Here is a 17,500-nt window from a genome sequence, read left to right on the forward strand (position 1 = left end):
GACCATAACGTGTCAGTGTGTTGTAACAGTGTTGTAACAGTAACAGTAAGAACTCTCTGGTTCTGGTACCAACCATAACGTGTCAGTGTGTTGTAACAGAACTCTCTGGTTCTGGTACCATACCATACCTGGTACTGGACCATCAGTCAGTGTTGTAACAGTAACAGAACTCTCTGGTTCTGGTACTGGACCATACTGGTTCGTGTCAGTGTGTTGTAACAGTAACAGAACTCTCTGGTTCTGACCATAACGTGTCAGTGTGTTGTAACAGAACTCTCTGGTTCTGTACCGACCATAACGTGTCAGTGTGTTGTAACAGAACTCTCTGGTTCTGGTACCACCATTCAGTGTGTTGTAACATAACCTCTGGTTCTGGTACCACCATAACGTGTCAGTGTGTTGTAACAGAACCCTCAGACCACCATAACTCTGTAACAGTTCTGGTTCTGTACCGACCATAACGTGTCAGTGTTGTTGTAACAGTAACAGAACTCTCTGGTTCTGGTACCAGCCATAACGTGTCAGTGTGTTGTAACAGAACTCTCTGGTTCTGGTACCGACCATAACGTGTCAGTGTGTTGTAACAGAACTTCTCTGGTTCTGGTACCAACCATAACGTGTCAGTGTGTTGTAACAGAACTCTCTGGTTCTGGTACCAACCATAACGTGTCAGTGTGTTGTAACAGTAACAGAACTCTCTGGTTCTGGTACCACCATAACTAGTCAGTCGTGTTGTAACAGAACCGTGGTACCAACCATAACGTGTGTTGTAACAGAACTCTGGTTCTGGTACCAGACCATAACGTGTCAGTGTGTTGTAACAGAACTCTCTGGTTCTGGTACCGACCATAACGTGTCAGTGTGTTGTAACAGTAACAGAACTCTCTGGTTCTGGTACCGACCATAACGTGTCAGTGTGTTAACAGTAACAGAACTCTCTGGTTCTGGTACCGACCATAACGTGTCAGTGTGTTAACAGTAACAGAACTCTCTGGTTCTGGTACCAACCATAACGTGTCAGTGTGTTGTAACAGAACTCTCTGGTTCTGGTACCAACCATAACGTGTCAGTGTGTTAAAACAGTAACAGAACTCTCTGGTTCTGGTACCGACCATAACGTGTCAGTGTGTTGTAACAGAACTCTCTGGTTCTGGTACCGACCATAACGTGTCAGTGTGTTGTAACAGAACTCTCTGGTTCTGGTACCGACCATAACGTGTCAGTGTGTTGTAACAGAACTCTCTGGTTCTGGTACCGACCATAACGTGTCAGTGTGTGTAACAGTAACAGAACTCTCTGGTTCTGGTACCCACCATAACGTGTCAGTGTGTTGTAACAGTAACAGAACTCTCTGGTTCTGGTACCGTACCAACCATAACGTGTCAGTGTGTTGTAACAGTAACAGAACTCTCTGGTTCTGGTACCGACCATAACGTGTCAGTGTGTTGTAACAGTAACAGAACTCTCTGGTTCTGGTACCGACCATAACGTGTCAGTGTGTTGTAACAGTAACAGAACTCTCTGGTTCTGGTACCGACCATAACGTGTCAGTGTGTTGTAACAGAACTCTCTGGTTCTGGTACCGACCATACCGTGTCAGTGTGTTGTAACAGTAACAGAACTCTCTGGTTCTGGTACCGACCATAACGTGTCAGTGTGTTGTAACAGAACTCTCTGGTTCTGGTACCGACCATAACGGGACAGGTCTTCTTGATGTACACGACAGCCGTTGTTGTTGGCGGCCGGTGGTTTACGTGCGTACGGAGAAACGGAGAAACGGAAAGGGGATCTGAGAGACTTGCTGCTCTGGCTTCTTGTCTCAACACAGCTTATAGGGAGGAAACCCTGACAAACCTTCTGGAAACATCAAAACACCACATGGTGATGAAGAAACAATATAAACAGCAGAAACAGAGAGGTTTAGTCAGAGAGGTTTAGTCAGAGAGGTTTAGTCAGAGAGGTCTGGTCAGAGAGGTTTAGTCAGAGAGGTTTAGTCAGAGAGGTTTAGTCAGAGAGGTCTGGTCAGAGAGGTTTAGTCAGAGAGGTTTAGTCAGAGAGGTTTAGTCAGAGAGGTTTAGTCAGAGAGGTTTAGTCAGAGAGGTTTAGTCAGAGAGGTTTAGTCAGAGAGGTTTAGTCAGAGAGGTTTAGTCAGAGAGGTTTAGTCAGAGAGGTTTAGTCAGAGAGGTTTAGTCAGAGAGGTTTAGTCAGAGAGGTTTAGTCAGAGAGGTTTAGTCAGAGAGGTTTAGTCAGAGAGGTCTGGTCAGAGAGGTTTAGTCAGAGAGGTTTAGTCAGAGAGGTTTAGTCAGAGAGGTTTAGTCAGAGAGGTCTGGTCAGAGAGGTCTGGTCAGAGAGGTTTAGTCAGAGAGGTTTAGTCAGAGAGGTCTGGTCAGAGAGGTTTAGTCAGAGAGGTTTAGTCAGAGAGGTTTAGTCAGAGAGGTTTAGTCAGAGAGGTCTGGTCAGAGAGGTTTAGTCAGAGAGGTTTAGTCAGAGAGGTTTAGTCAGAGAGGTTTAGTCAGAGAGGTTTAGTCAGAGAGGTCTGGTCAGGACTGGTCTGAGAACATTATCCTAACTGTTAAGAGAGGTTCAGCCCTCTGGTCTCAGTATTGGAGGACACAGGAACTAGGGTCCGAAATATCACCCTATTTCCTATAAAGTGCACTACTTTAGACCAGAGCCCTATGGAGTAGGGCACTACTTTAGACCAGACCCTATGGGATAGGGCACTACTTTAGACCAGAGCTTCCTATGGGGATAGGGCACTACTTTAGACCAGAGCCCTATGGGGTAGGGCACTACTTTAGACCAGAGCCCTATGGGGGTAGGGCACTACTTTAGACCAGATCCCTATGGGAGTAGTGCACTACGTAGTGAAGAAGAAGGTGCCATTTGGGAAACAGAAAAATCTTGCCTGGCCAGGAACAAGTCATTCCTCCATGGTAACGTTGTGGTTACGGATCGGAGAACACAACAGTGATGCATCATGGTCCGTTTCCGTGTTCTATTCAGGAGGACTTTTGTTGTGGCGAAACAAAACCACAGAGACCATTAACTTCCCAGCTACGCCTCACCCAGGTCACATGACAGGGGCTTGGACTCTACAAATCTTTCATTGGGAGTATTTTAACCTCTTGTGTTGTTTGGTGGTTTGGTAGTATCGCTGTCAGACAGAGAAATATGTTGAGAAGGATTATAGCCACAGACAGCAAGGTACTAGGAGACAGGCAGACAGGCTGGATGAGATCTTTAAGGGCCCTCGGCAAGGTACTAGGAGACAGACAGACAGGCTTGATGAGATCTTTAAGGTCAGGGCCCTCAGCAAGGTACTAGGAGACAGACAGACAGGCTTGATGAGATCTTTAAGGGCCCTCAGCAAGGTACTAGGAGTCAGACAGACAGGCTTGATGAGATCTTTAAGGTCAGGGCCCTCAGCAAGGTACTAGGAGACAGACAGACAGGCTTGATGAGATCTTTAAGGTCAGGGCCCTCAGCAAGGTACTAGGAGACAGACAGACAGGCTTGATGAGATCTTTAAGGGCCCTCACCAAGGTACTAGGAGACAGACAGACAGGCTTGATGAGATCTTTAAGGGCCCTCAGCAAGGTACTAGGAGTCAGACAGACAGGCTTGATGAGATCTTTAAGGGCCCTCAGCAAGGTACTAGGAGACAGACAGACAGGCTTGATGAGATCTTTAAGGGCCCTCACCAAGGTACTAGGAGTCAGACAGACAGGCTTGATGAGATCTTTAAGGGCCCTCAGCACGGTACTAGGAGTCAGACAGACAGGCTTGATGAGATCTTTAAGGTCAGGGCCCTCAGCAAGGTACTAGGAGTCAGACAGACAGGCTTGATGAGATCTTTAAGGGCCCTCAGCAAGGTACTAGGAGACAGACAGACAGGCTTGATGAGATCTTTAAGGGCCCTCAGCAAGGTACTAGGAGACAGACAGACAGGCTTGATGAGATCTTTAAGGGCCCTCACCAAGGTACTAGGAGACAGACAGACAGGCTTGATGAGATCTTTAAGGGCCCTCAGCAAGGTACTAGGAGACAGACAGACAGGCTTGATGAGATCTTTAAGGGCCCTCAGCAAGGTACTAGGAGACAGACAGACAGGCTTGATGAGATCTTTAAGGGCCCTCAGCAAGGTACTAGGAGACAGACAGACAGGCTTGATGAGATCTTTAAGGGCCCTCAGCAAGGTACTAGGAGACAGACAGACAGGCTTGATGAGATCTTTAAGGGCCCTCAGCAAGGTACTAGGAGACAGACAGACAGGCTTGATGATATCTTTAAGGGCCCTCAGCAAGGTACTAGGAGACAGACAGACAGGCTTGATGAGATCTTTTTAAGCGGGGCCCTCAGCAAGGTACTAGGAGACAGACAGACAGGCTTGATGAGATCTTTAAGGGCCCTCAGCAAGGTACTAGGAGACAGACAGACAGGCTTGATGAGATCTTTAAGGGCCCTCAGCAAGGTACTAGGAGACAGACAGACAGGCTTGATGATATCTTTAAGGGCCCTCAGCAAGGTACTAGGAGACAGGCAGACTGTGTTCCCTTCACTAAGGTGTGATATCTCTCCTAACCAGCTGGTTAATGTCAGTAAGGTGTGATATCTCTCCTAACCAGCTGGTTAATGTTCCCTTCACTAAGGTGTGATATCTCTCCTAACCAGCTGGTTAATGTTCCCTTCACTAAGGTGTGATATCTCTCCTAACCAGCTGGTTAATGTCACTAAGGTGTGATATCTCTCCTAACCAGCTGGTTAATGTTCCCTTCACTAAGGTGTGATATCTCTCCTAACCAGCTGGTTAATGTCACTAAGGTGTGATATCTTCCTAACCAGCTGGTTAATGTCACTAAGGTGTGATATCTCTCCTAACCAGCTGGTTAATGTCACTAAGGTGTGATATCTCTCCTAACCAGCTGGTTAATGTTCCCTTCACTAAGGTGTGATATCTCTCCTAACCAGCTGGTTAATGTTCCCTCCTAACCAGCTGGTTAATGTTCCCTCCTAACCAGCTGGTTAATGTTCCCTCCTAACCAGCTGGTTAATGTTCCCTCCTAACCAGCTGGTTAATGTTCCCTCCTAACCAGCTGGTTAATGTCCCTCCTAACCAGCTGGTTAATGTTCCCTTCACTAAGGTGTGATATCTCTCCTAACCAGCTGGTTAATGTCACTAAGGTGTGATATCTCCTAACCAGCTGGTTAATGTTCCCTTCACTAAGGTGTGATATCTCTCCTAACCAGCTGGTTAATGTCACTAAGGTGTGATATCTCTCCTAACCAGCTGGTTAATGTCACTAAGGTGTGATATCTCTCCTAACCAGCTGGTTAATGTTCCCTTCACTAAGGTGTGATATCTCTCCTAACCAGCTGGTTAATGTCACTAAGGTGTGATATCTCTCCTAACCAGCTGGTTAATGTTCCCTTCACTAAGGTGTGATATCTCTCCTAACCAGCTGGTTAATGTCACTAAGGTGTGATATCTCTCCTAACCAGCTGGTTAATGTTCCCTTCACTAAGGTGTGATATCTCTCCTAACCAGCTGGTCAATGTCACTAAGGTGTGTCCTAACCAGCTGGTTAATGTCACTAAGGTGTGATATCTCTCCTAACCAGCTGGTTAATGTCACTAAGGTGTGATATCTCTCCTAACCAGCTGGTTAATGTCCCTTCACTAAGGTGTGATATCTCTCCTAACCAGCTGGTTAATGTCACTAAGGTGTGATATCTCCTAACCAGCTGGTTAATGTCAGTAAGGTGTGATATCTCTCCTAACCAGCTGGTTAATGTCACTAAGGTGTGATATCTCTCCTAACCAGCTGGTTAATGTCACTAAGGTGTGATATCTCTCCTAACCAGCTGGTTAATGTTCCTTCACTAAGTGTGATATCTCTCCTAACCAGCTGGTTAATGTCAGTAAGGTGTGATATCTCCTAACCAGCTGGTTAATGTTCCCTTCACTAAGGTGTGATATCTCCTAACCAGCTGGTTAATGTCACTAAGGTGATATCTCTCCTAACCAGCTGGTTAATGTCACTAAGGTGATATCTCTCCTAACCAGCTGGTTAATGTTCCCTTCACTAAGGTGTGATATCTCTCCTAACCAGCTGGTTAATGTCACTAAGGTGTGATATCTCTCCTAACCAGCTGGTTAATGTTCCCTTCACTAAGGTGATATCTCTCCCAACCAGCTGGTTAATGTTCCTCCTAACCAGCTGGTTAATGTCACTAAGGTGTGATATCTCTCCAACCAGCTGGTTAATGTCACTAAGGTGTGATATCTCCCAACCAGCTGGTTAATGTTCCCTTCACTAAGGTGTGATATCTCTCCTAACCAGCTGGTTAATGTCACTAAGGTGTGATATCTCTCCCAACCAGCTGGTTAATGTTCCTTCACTAAGGTGATATCTCTCCTAACCAGCTGGTTAATGTCACTAAGGTGTGATATCTCTCCTAACCAGCTGGTTAATGTCACTAAGGTGTGATATCTCTCCTAACCAGCTGGTTAATGTTCCCTTCACTAAGGTGATATCTCTCCCAACCAGCTGGTTAATGTCACTAAGGTGTGATATCTCTCCTAACCAGCTGGTTAATGTCACTAAGGTGTGATCTCTCCTAACCAGCTGGTTAATGTTCCCTTCACTAAGGTGTGATATCTCTCCTAACCAGCTGGTTAATGTTCCCTTCACTAAGGTGTGATATCTCTCCTAACCAGCTGGTTAATGTCACTAAGGTGTGATATCTCTCCTAACCAGCTGGTTAATGTTCCCTTCACTAAGGTGTGATATCTCTCCTAACCAGCTGGTTAATGTCACTAAGGTGTGATATCTCTCCTAACCAGCTGGTTAATGTCACTAAGGTGTGATATCTCTCCTAACCAGCTGGTTAATGTTCCCTTCACTAAGGTGTGATATCTCTCCTAACCAGCTGGTTAATGTTCCCTCCACTAAGGTGTGATATCTCTCCTAACCAGCTGGTTACACTAAGGTGATATCTCTCCTAACTAGCTGGTTAATGTTCCCTTCACTAAGGTGTGATATCTCCTAACCAGCTGGTTAATGTCACTAAGGTGTGATATCTCTCCTAACCAGCTGGTTAATGTTCCCCTTCACTAAGGTGTGATATCTCTCCTAACCAGCTGGTTAATGTCACTAAGGTGTGATATCTCTCCTAACCAGCTGGTTAATGTCCCCTTCACTAAGGTGTGATATCTCCTAACCAGCTGGTTAATGTCACTAAGGTGTGATATCTCTCCTAACCAGCTGGTTAATGTTCCCTTCACTAAGGTGTGATATCTCTCCTAACCAGCTGGTTAATGTCACTAAGGTGTGATATCTCTCCTAACCAGCTGGTTAATGTTCCCTTCACTAAGGTGTGATATCTCTCCAACCAGCTGGTTAATGTCACTAAGGTGTGATATTTTCCCAACCAGCTGGTTAATGTTCCCTTCACTAAGGTGTGATATCTCTCCTAACCAGCTGGTTAATGTCACTAAGGTGTGATATCTCTCCTAACCAGCTGGGTTAAGGTGTGATATCTCTCCTAACCAGCTGGTTAATGTCACTAAGGTGTGATATCTCTCCTAACCAGCTGGTTAATGTCCTTCACTAAGGTGTGATATCTCTCCTAACCAGCTGGTTAATGTGTTCCTCCACTAAGGTGTGATATCTCTCCTAACCAGCTGGTTAATGTCACTAAGGTGTGATATCTCTCCTAACCAGCTGGTTAATGTCACTAAGGTGTGATATCTCTCCTAACCAGCTGGTTAATGTCACTAAGGTGTGATATCTCTCCTAACCAGCTGGTTAATGTTCCCTTCACTAAGGTGTGATATCTCTCCTAACCAGCTGGTTAATGTCACTAAGGTGTGATATCTCTCCTAACCAGCTGGTTAATGTCACTAAGGTGTGATATCTCTCCTAACCAGCTGGTTAATGTTCCCTTCACTAAGGTGTGATATCTCTCCTAACCAGCTGGTTAATGTCACTAAGGTGTGATATCTCTCCTAACCAGCTGGTTAATGTTCCCTTCACTAAGGTGTGATATCTCTCCAACCAGCTGGTTAATGTCACTAAGGTGTGATATCTCTCCTAACCAGCTGGTTAATGTTCCCTTCACTAAGGTGTGATATAACCAGCTGGTCTCACTAAGGTGTGAACCAGCTGGTTAATGTCACTAAGGTGTGATATCTCCTAACCAGCTGGTTAATGTTCCCTTCACTAAGGTGTGATATCTCTCCTAACCAGCTGGTTAATGTCACTAAGGTGTGATATCTCTCCAACCAGCTGGTTAATGTCACTAAGGTGTGATATCTCTCCTAACCAGCTGGTTAATGTCACTAAGGTGTGATATCTCTCCTAACCAGCTGGTTAATGTCACTAAGGTGTGATATCTCTCCTAACCAGCTGGTTAATGTTCCTTCACTAAGGTGTGATATCTCTCCTAACCAGCTGGTTAATGTCACTAAGGTGTGATATCTCTCCTAACCAGCTGGTTAATGTTCCCTTCACTAAGGTGTGATATCTCTCCTAACCAGCTGGTTAATGTCACTAAGGTGTGATATCTCTCCTAACCAGCTGGTTAATGTCAGTAAGGTGTGATATCTCTCCTAACCAGCTGGTTAATGTTCCTCACTAAGGTGTGATATCTCTCCTAACCAGCTGGTTAATGTCACTAAGGTGTGATATCTCTCCTAACCAGCTGGTTAATGTCACTAAGGTGTGATATCTCTCCTAACCAGCTGGTTAATGTCACTAAGGTGTGATATCTCTCCTAACCAGCTGGTTAATGTTCCCTTCACTAAGGTGTGATATCTCTCCTAACCAGCTGGTTAATGTCACTAAGGTGTGATATCTCTCCTAACCAGCTGGTTAATGTCACTAAGGTGTGATATCTCCTAACCAGCTGGTTAATGTCACTAAGGTGTGATATCTCTCCTAACCAGCTGGTTAATGTCACTAAGGTGTGATATCTCTCCTAACCAGCTGGTTAATGTCACTAAGGTGTGATATCTCTCCTAACCAGCTGGTTAATGTTCCCTTCACTAAGGTGTGATATCTCTCCTAACCAGCTGGTTAATGTCACTAAGGTGTGATATCTCTCCTAAACCAGCTGGTTAATGTCACTAAGGTGTGATATCTCTCCAACCAGCTGGTTAATGTCACTAAGGTGTGATATCTCCTAACCAGCTGGTTAATGTCACTAAGGTGTGATATCTCTCCTAACCAGCTGGTTAATGTCACTAAGGTGTGATATCTTCTCCTAACCAGCTGGTTAATGTTCCCTTCACTAAGGTGTGATATCTCTCCTAACCAGCTGGTTAATGTCACTAAGGTGTGATATCTCTCCTAACCAGCTGGTTAATGTTCCCTTCACTAAGGTGTGATATCTCTCCTAACCAGCTGGTTAATGTCACTAAGGTGTGATATCTTCCAACCAGCTGGTTAATGTTCCCTTCACTAAGGTGTGATATCTCTCCTAACCAGCTGGTTAATGTCACTAAGGTGTGATATCTCTCCTAACCAGCTGGTTAATGTCACTAAGGTGTGATATCTCTCCTAACCAGCTGGTTAATGTTCCCTTCACTAAGGTGTGATATCTCTCCTAACCAGCTGGTTAATGTCACTAAGGTGTGATATCTCTCCTAACCAGCTGGTTAATGTTCCCTTCACTAAGGTGTGATATCTCTCCTAACCAGCTGGTTAATGTCACTAAGGTGTGATATCTCTCCTAACCAGCTGGTTAATGTTCCCTTCACTAAGGTGTGATATCTCTCCTAACCAGCTGGTTAATGTCACTAAGGTGTGATATCTCTCCTAACCAGCTGGTTAATGTTCCCTTCACTAAGGTGTGATATCTCTCCTAACCAGCTGGTTAATGTCACTAAGGTGTGATATCTCTCCTAACCAGCTGGTTAATGCACTAAGGTGTGATATCTCCTAACCAGCAATGTCACTAAGGTGATATCTCTCCTAACCAGCTGGTTAATGTTCCCTTCACTAAGGTGTGATATCTCTCCTAACCAGCTGGTTAATGTCACTAAGGTGTGATATCTCTCCTAACCAGCTGGTTAATGTTCCTTCACTAAGGTGTGATATCTCTCCTAACCAGCTGGTTAATGTTCACTAAGGTGTGATATCTCCCAACCAGCTGGTTAATGTTCCTTCACTAAGGTGTGATATCTCTCCTAACCAGCTGGTTAATGTCCCAACCAGCTGGTTAATGTCACTAAGGTGTGATATCTCTCCCAACCAGCTGGTTAATGTTCCCTTCACTAAGGTGTGATATCTCCCAACCAGCTGGTTAATGTACTAAGGTGTGATATCTCCTAACCAGCTGGTTAATGTTCCCTTCACTAAGGTGTGATATCTCTCCTAACCAGCTGGTTAATGTCACTCAAGGTGTGATATCTCTCCTAACCAGCTGGTTAATGTCACTAAGGTGTGATATCTCCTAACCAGCTGGTTAATGTTCCCTTCACTAAGGTGTGATATCTCTCCTAACCAGCTGGTTAATGTCACTAAGGTGTGATATCTCTCCTAACCAGCTGGTTAATGTTCCCTTCACTAAGGTGTGATATCTCTCCTAACCAGCTGGTTAATGTCACTAAGGTGTGATATCTCTCCTAACCAGCTGGTTAATGTTCCCTTCACTAAGGTGATATCTCTCCTAACCAGCTGGTTAATGTCACTAAGGTGTGATATCTCTCCTAACCAGCTGGTTAATGTTCCCTTCACTAAGGTGTGATATCTCTCCTAACCAGCTGGTTAATGTCACTAAGGTGTGATATCTCTCCTAACCAGCTGGTTAATGTCACTAAGGTGTGATATCTCCCTAACCAGCTGGTCAATGTCACTAAGGTGTGATATCTCTCCTAACCAGCTGGTTAATGTTCCCTTCACTAAGGTGTGATATCTCTCCTAACCAGCTGGTTAATGTCACTAAGGTGTGATATCTCTCCCAACCAGCTGGTTAATGTTCCCTTCACTAAGGTGTGATATCTCTCCCAACCAGCTGGTTAATGTCACTAAGTGTGATATCTCTCCTAACCAGCTGGTTAATGTCACTAAGGTGTGATATCTCTCCTAACCAGCTGGTTAATGTTCCCTTCACTAAGGTGTGATATCTCTCCTAACCAGCTGGTTAATGTCACTAAGGTGTGATATCTCTCCTAACCAGCTGGTTAATGTTCCCTTCACTAAGGTGTGATATCTCTCCTAACCAGCTGGTTAATGTCACTAAGGTGTGATATCTCTCCTAACCAGCTGGTTAATGTTCCCTTCACTAAGGTGTGATATCTCTCCTAACCAGCTGGTTAATGTCACTAAGGTGTGATATCTCTCCTAACCAGCTGGTTAATGTCACTAAGGTGTGATATCTCTCCTAACCAGCTGGTTAATGTTCCCTTCACTAAGGTGTGATATCTCTCCTAACCAGCTGGTCAATGTCACTAAGGTGTGATATCTCTCCCAACCAGCTGGTTAATGTTCCTTCACTAAGGTGTGATATCTCTCCTAACCAGCTGGTTAATGTCACTAAGGTGTGATATCTCTCCTAACCAGCTGGTTAATGTTCCCTTCACTAAGGTGTGATATCTCTCCTAACCAGCTGGTTAATGTTCGCTGTCACTAAGGTGTGATATCTCTCCTAACCAGCTGGTTAATGTTCCCTTCACTAAGGTGTGATATCTCTCCTAACCAGCTGGTTAATGTTCCCTTCACTAAGGTGTGATATCTCTCCTAACCAGCTGGTTAATGTCACTAAGGTGTGATATCTCTCCTAACCAGCTGGTTAATGTTCGCTGTCACTAAGGTGTGATATCTCTCCTAACCAGCTGGTTAATGTTCCTTCACTAAGGTGTGATATCTCTCCCAACCAGCTGGTTAATGTCACTAAGGTGTGATATCTCTCCTAACCAGCTGGTTAATGTTCCCTTCACTAAGGTGTGATATCTCTCCTAACCAGCTGGTTAATGTCACTAAGGTGTGATATCTCTCCTAACCAGCTGGTTAATGTTCCCTTCACTAAGGTGTGATATCTCTCCTAACCAGCTGGTTAATGTCACTAAGGTGTGATATCTCTCCTAACCAGCTGGTTAATGTCACTAAGGTGTGATATCTCTCCTAACCAGCTGGTTAATGTTCCCTTCACTAAGTTGTGATATCTCTCCTAACCAGCTGGTTAATGTTACCAAGGTGTGATATCTCTCCTAACCAGCTGGTTAATGTCACTAAGGTGTGATATCTCTCCTAACCAGCTGGTTAATGTTCCCTTCACTAAGGTGTGATATCTCTCCTAACCAGCTGGTTAATGTCACTAAGGTGTGATATCTCTCCTAACCAGCTGGTTAATGTCACTAAGGTGTGATATCTCTCCTAACCAGCTGGTTAATGTTCCCTTCACTAAGGTGTGATATCTCTCCTAACCAGCTGGTTAATGTCACTAAGGTGTGATATCTCTCCTAACCAGCTGGTTAATGTTCCCTTCACTAAGGTGTGATATCTCTCCTAACCAGCTGGTTAATGTCACTAAGGTGTGATATCTCTCCTAACCAGCTGGTTAATGTTCCCTTCACTAAGGTGTGATATCTCTCCTAACCAGCTGGTTAATGTCAGTAAGGTGTGATATCTCTCCTAACCAGCTGGTTAATGTTCCCTCCACTAAGGTGTGATATCTCTCCTAACCAGCTGGTTAATTTCACTAACGTGTGATATCTCTCCTAACCAGCTGGTTAATGTCACTAAGGTGTGATATCTCTCCTAACCAGCTGGTTAATGTTCCCTTCACTAAGGTGTGATATCTCTCCTAACCAGCTGGTTAATGTCACTAAGGTGTGATATCTCTCCTAACCAGCTGGTTAATGTTCCCTCCACTAAGGTGTGATATCTCTCCTAACCAGCTGGTTAATGTTCCCTTCACTAAGGTGTGATATCTCTCCTAACCAGCTGGTTAATGTCACTAAGGTGTGATATCTCTCCTAACCAGCTGGTTAATGTTCCCTCCACTAAGGTGTGATATCTCTCCTAACCAGCTGGTTAATGTCACTAAGGTGTGATATCTCTCCTAACCAGCTGGTTAATGACACTAAGGTGTGATATCTCTCCTAACCAGCTGGTTAATGTCACTAAGGTGTGATATCTCTCCTAACCAGCTGGTTAATGTTCCCTTCACTAAGGTGTGATATCTCTCCTAACCAGCTGGTTAATGTCACTAAGGTGTGATATCTCTCCTAACCAGCTGGTTAATGTTCCCTTCACTAAGGTGTGATATCTCTCCTAACCAGCTGGTTAATGTCACTAAGGTGTGATATCTCTCCTAACCAGCTGGTTAATGTTCCCTTCACTAAGGTGTGATATCTCTCCTAACCAGCTGGTTAATGTCACTAAGGTGTGATATCTCTCCTAACCAGCTGGTTAATGTTCCCTTCACTAAGGTGTGATATCTCTCCTAACCAGCTGGTTAATGTCACTAAGGTGTGATATCTCTCCTAACCAAGGGGGGAGAGAAGAGAGGGAGAGAAAGAAAGAGGGGGAGAGAAGAGAGGGAGAGAAAGAGAGAGGGGGAGAGAAGAGAGGGAGGAGAAGAGAGAGGGATGAAGTGCGAGTGGGGTGATGAGAGAGGGGTGAAGTGTGAGAGGGGTGATGAGAGAGGGATGAAGTGCGAGGGAGGAGTAGAGAGAGGGATGAAGTGTGAGTGGGGTGATTAGAGAGCGATGAAGTGCGAGGGAGGAGTAGAGAGAGGGATGAAGTGCGAGGGAGGAGAAGAGAGAGGGATGAAGTGCGAGTGGGGTGATGAGAGAGGGGTGAAGTGTGAGTGGGGTGATGAGAGAGGGGTGAAGTGTGAGTAGGGTGATGAGAGAGGGATGAAGTGTGAGGGAGGAGAAGAGAGAGGGCTGAAGTGCGAGGGAGGAGAAGAGAGAGGGATGAAGTGCGAGGGAGGAGAAGAGAGAGGGATGAAGTGTGAGGGAGGAGAAGAGAGAGGGGTGAAGTGTGAGTGGGGTGATGAGAGAGGGATGAAGTGTGAGTGGGGTGATGAGAGAGGGGTGAAGTGTGAGTGGGGTGATGAGAGAGGGATGAAGTGTGAGTGGGGTGATGAGAGAGGGATGAAGTGTGAGGGAGGAGAAGAGAGAGGGCTAAAACTAGAAATATTAACAGGAGGAGAAGAGAGAGGGATGAAATAGGGAGGAGAAGAGAGAGGGATGAAGTGAGGGAGGAGAAGAGAGAGGGGTGAAGTGTGAGTGGGGTGATGAGAGAGGGATGAAGTGTGAGTGGGGTGATGAGAGAGGGGTGAAGTGCGAGGGAGGAGAAGAGAGAGGGATGAAGTGTGAGGGAGGAGAAGAGAGAGGGATGAAGTGCGAGGGAGGAGAAGAGAGAGGGTGAAGTGCGAGGGAGGAGAAGAGAGAGGGATGAAGTGCGAGGGAGGAGAAGAGAGAGGGATGAAGTGTGAAGGAGGAGAAGAGAGAGGGATGAAGTGTGAGGGAGGAGAAGAGAAAGGGGGAGCTGCATTTTTCAACTGTAAAAAGTCAACAGGGCAGATAAATGTTTAAGGCTCTTACCGTCTGGCTTGGGCCCAGTCTTCATGTTTATGGTACCCTTCATAGCCGACACCGACCAGGACAGGCTGGGCCGGGCAGGGTGCGACTCGGTCTCCATGACAACCACGATCTGGGCGGTGCGGAGGGACACCTTGTGGAAGGGTGCCAGGGATCTTAGGGAGCTGAGGTGGGAGGGGTCGGGACGAGGGGGAGAGGAGGACGAGGTCCTACTGGGGGAGGAATGAGGGGTGGAGGGGGGTTTGGGAGCCTCCCAGTAGTGATGAGGTAGGACCCTCCTCAGGTAGGCTTTGGTCTGCTCCAGTTTCACCAGCGTAGGGTTCACCTTCAGGGGCCGGGACAGCTCCACGTTCAGCTCCGCTGGACGAACAGAAGACAGGGTTACCGTAAAACGAAATATTAACAGGAGAGAGAGTTACCGTAATACTAAATATTAACAGAAGAGAGACAGGAGACAGTTACCGTAAAACGAAATATTAACAGAAGACAGAGTTACCGTAATTCTAAATATTAATAGGAGACAGGAGACAGTTACCATAAAACTAAATATTAACAGAAGACAGAGTTACCGTAATACTAAATATTAACAGAAGACAGAGTTACCGTAATACTAAATATTAACACAAGACAGAGTTACCAATCGGGCCAGCCCAGCTCAATGGTACCACCAACCGGGCAGCTCAATGGCACCACCAACCGGGCCAGCCCAGCTCAATGGCACTACTAAATGGGCCAGCCCAGCTCAATGGCACCACCAACCGGGCCAGCCCAGCTCAATGGTACCACCAACTGGGCCGGGCCAGATCAATGGTATCATCAACCGGGCCAGCCCAGCTCAATGGTACCACCAACTGAGCCAGGCCAGCTCAATGGTACCACCAACTGAGCCAGGCCAGCTCAATGGTACCACCAACCGGGCCAGCCCAGCTCAATGGTACCACCAACCGGGCCAGCCCAGCTCAATGGTACCACCAACTGGGCCGGGCCAGATCAATGGTATCATCAACCGGGCCAGCCCAGCTCAATGGTACCACCAACTGAGCCAGGCCAGCTCAATGGTACCACCAACCGGGCCAGCCCAGCTCAATGGTACCACCAACTGAGCCAGGCCAGCTCAATGGTACCACCAACTGAGCCAGGCCAGCTCAATGGTACCACCAACCGTGCCAGCCCAGCTCAATGGTACCACCAACTGAGCCAGGCCAGCTCAATGGTACCACCAACTGAGCCAGGCCAGCTCAATGGTACCACCAACTGAGCCAGGCCAGCTCAATGGTACCACCAACTGAGCCAGCCCAGCTCAATGGTACCACCAACCGGGCCAGGCCAGCTCAATGGCACAACAAACCGGGCCAGGCCAGCTCAATGGTACCATCAACCGAGTCCAGCCAGAAGATACCACCTCTCTGACTCTTTACACACAGCTCCTATAGAATCATCTGGAAGTCCAGCCAGAAGATACCACCTCTCTGACTCTTTACACACAGCTCCTATAGAATCATCTGGAAGTCCAGCCAGAAGATACCACCTCTCTGACTCTTTACACACAGCTCCTATAGAATCATCTGGAAGTCCAGCCAGAAGATACCACCTCTCTGACTCTTTACACAGCTCCTATAGAATCATCTGGAAGTCCAGCCAGAAGATACCACCTCTCTGACTCTTTACACACAGCTCCTATAGAATCATCTGGAAGTCCAGCCAGAAGATACCACCTCTCTGACTCTTTACACAGCTCCTATAGAATCATCTGGAAGTCCAGCCAGAAGATACCACCTCTCTGACTCTTTACACAGCTCCTATAGAATCATCTGGAAGTCCAGCCAACTCTTACCCCCTACTTACTAACACGTTTAAATTGTAGCCTTCAAAGGTAGCTTCTTTAAGCTCCTCGTGTGCTGAGAGAGGGGGAAAAGGCAGCGCACGGAAATCTGGATTAATGAAAGAAAGATGGTGGTCCTTCCGTCATGTTCGTTGGGACATCAAAAGAAGGCCTTGTTCAGGAGTGACGTTCCTTCACTTCTCACGCAAGTGTTTTGATTAGGAACACCCTGCCTTTCAATCAAACACAAAGCGGTGCTTTTAACCCAGCCGAGGACTGTTAGTGGTTCTTTAACCAGAGGACTGTCAGTGGTTCTTTAACCCAGCCGAGGACTGTCAGTGGTTCTTTAACCAGAGGACTGTCAGTGGTTCTTTAATCAGAGGACTGTCAGTGGTTCTTTAACCAGAGGACTGTTAGTGGTTCTTTAACCAGAGGACTGTTAGTGGTTCTTTAACCCAGCCGAGGACTGTTAGTGGTTCTTTAACCAGAGGACTGTCAGTGGTTCTTTAACCCAGCCGAGGACTGTCAGTGGTTCTTTAACCAGAGGACTGTTAGTGGTTCTTTAACCAGAGGACTGTCAGTGGTTCTTTAACCCAGCCGAGGACTGTCAGTGGTTCTTTAACCAGAGGACTGTCAGTGGTTCTTTAACCAGAGGACTGTCAGTGGTTCTTTAACCCAGCCGAGGACTGTCAGTGGTTCTTTAACCAGAGGACTGTCAGTGGTTCTTTAACCAGAGGACTGTTAGTGGTTCATTAACCAGAGGACTGTTAGTGGTTCATTAACCAGAGGACTGTCAGTGGTTCATTAACCAGAGGACTGTCAGTGGTTCATTAACCAGAGGACTGTCAGTGGTTCATTAACCAGAGGACTGTCAGTGGTTCTTTAACCAGAGGACTGTTAGTGGTTTTTAACCCAGCCGAGGACTGTCAGTGGTTCTTTAACCAGAGGACTGTCAGTGGTTCTTTAACCAGAGGACTGTCAGTGGTTCATTAACCCAGCCGAGGACTGTCAGTGGTTCTTTAACCAGAGGACTGTCAGTGGTTCTTTAACCAGAGGACTGTCAGTGGTTCTTTAACCAGAGGACTGTCAGTGGTTCATTAACCCAGCCGAGGACTGTCAGTG

At 46.2% G+C, this 17,500-nt stretch overlaps 1 protein-coding gene and 2 long non-coding RNA genes across 3 annotated transcripts in view; 2 read left to right on the plus strand and 1 right to left on the minus strand.

Annotated features, from left to right (window-relative positions):
* Nucleotides 1-3,309: 3,309 nt before the first annotated feature.
* On the plus strand, nt 3,310-4,751 carry LOC127919345 (uncharacterized). The gene is made up of 3 exons (XR_008102643.1): nt 3,310-3,374; nt 3,434-3,492; nt 4,529-4,751. It is a non-coding gene; the product is annotated as an uncharacterized LOC127919345 (long non-coding RNA).
* A 6,321-nt stretch (nt 4,752-11,072) lies between these two features.
* On the plus strand, nt 11,073-11,782 carry LOC127919346 (uncharacterized). The gene is made up of 2 exons (XR_008102644.1): nt 11,073-11,247; nt 11,638-11,782. It is a non-coding gene; the product is annotated as an uncharacterized LOC127919346 (long non-coding RNA).
* A 2,503-nt stretch (nt 11,783-14,285) lies between these two features.
* LOC127919344 (intermembrane lipid transfer protein VPS13B-like) overlaps nt 14,286-17,500 on the minus strand; it is a 20,425-nt gene continuing 17,210 nt past the window's right edge. Inside the window, exon 5 of the mRNA XM_052502869.1 lies at nt 14,286-14,916. Within this exon, the coding sequence (XP_052358829.1) occupies nt 14,513-14,916 (404 nt within the window). The 3' untranslated portion in view covers nt 14,286-14,512. The remainder of the gene's footprint in view (nt 14,917-17,500) is intronic.

Source organism: Oncorhynchus keta, unplaced genomic scaffold, assembly GCF_023373465.1.
Source record: "Oncorhynchus keta strain PuntledgeMale-10-30-2019 unplaced genomic scaffold, Oket_V2 Un_contig_16422_pilon_pilon, whole genome shotgun sequence".
Taxonomy (NCBI): Eukaryota; Metazoa; Chordata; class Actinopteri; order Salmoniformes; family Salmonidae; genus Oncorhynchus; species Oncorhynchus keta.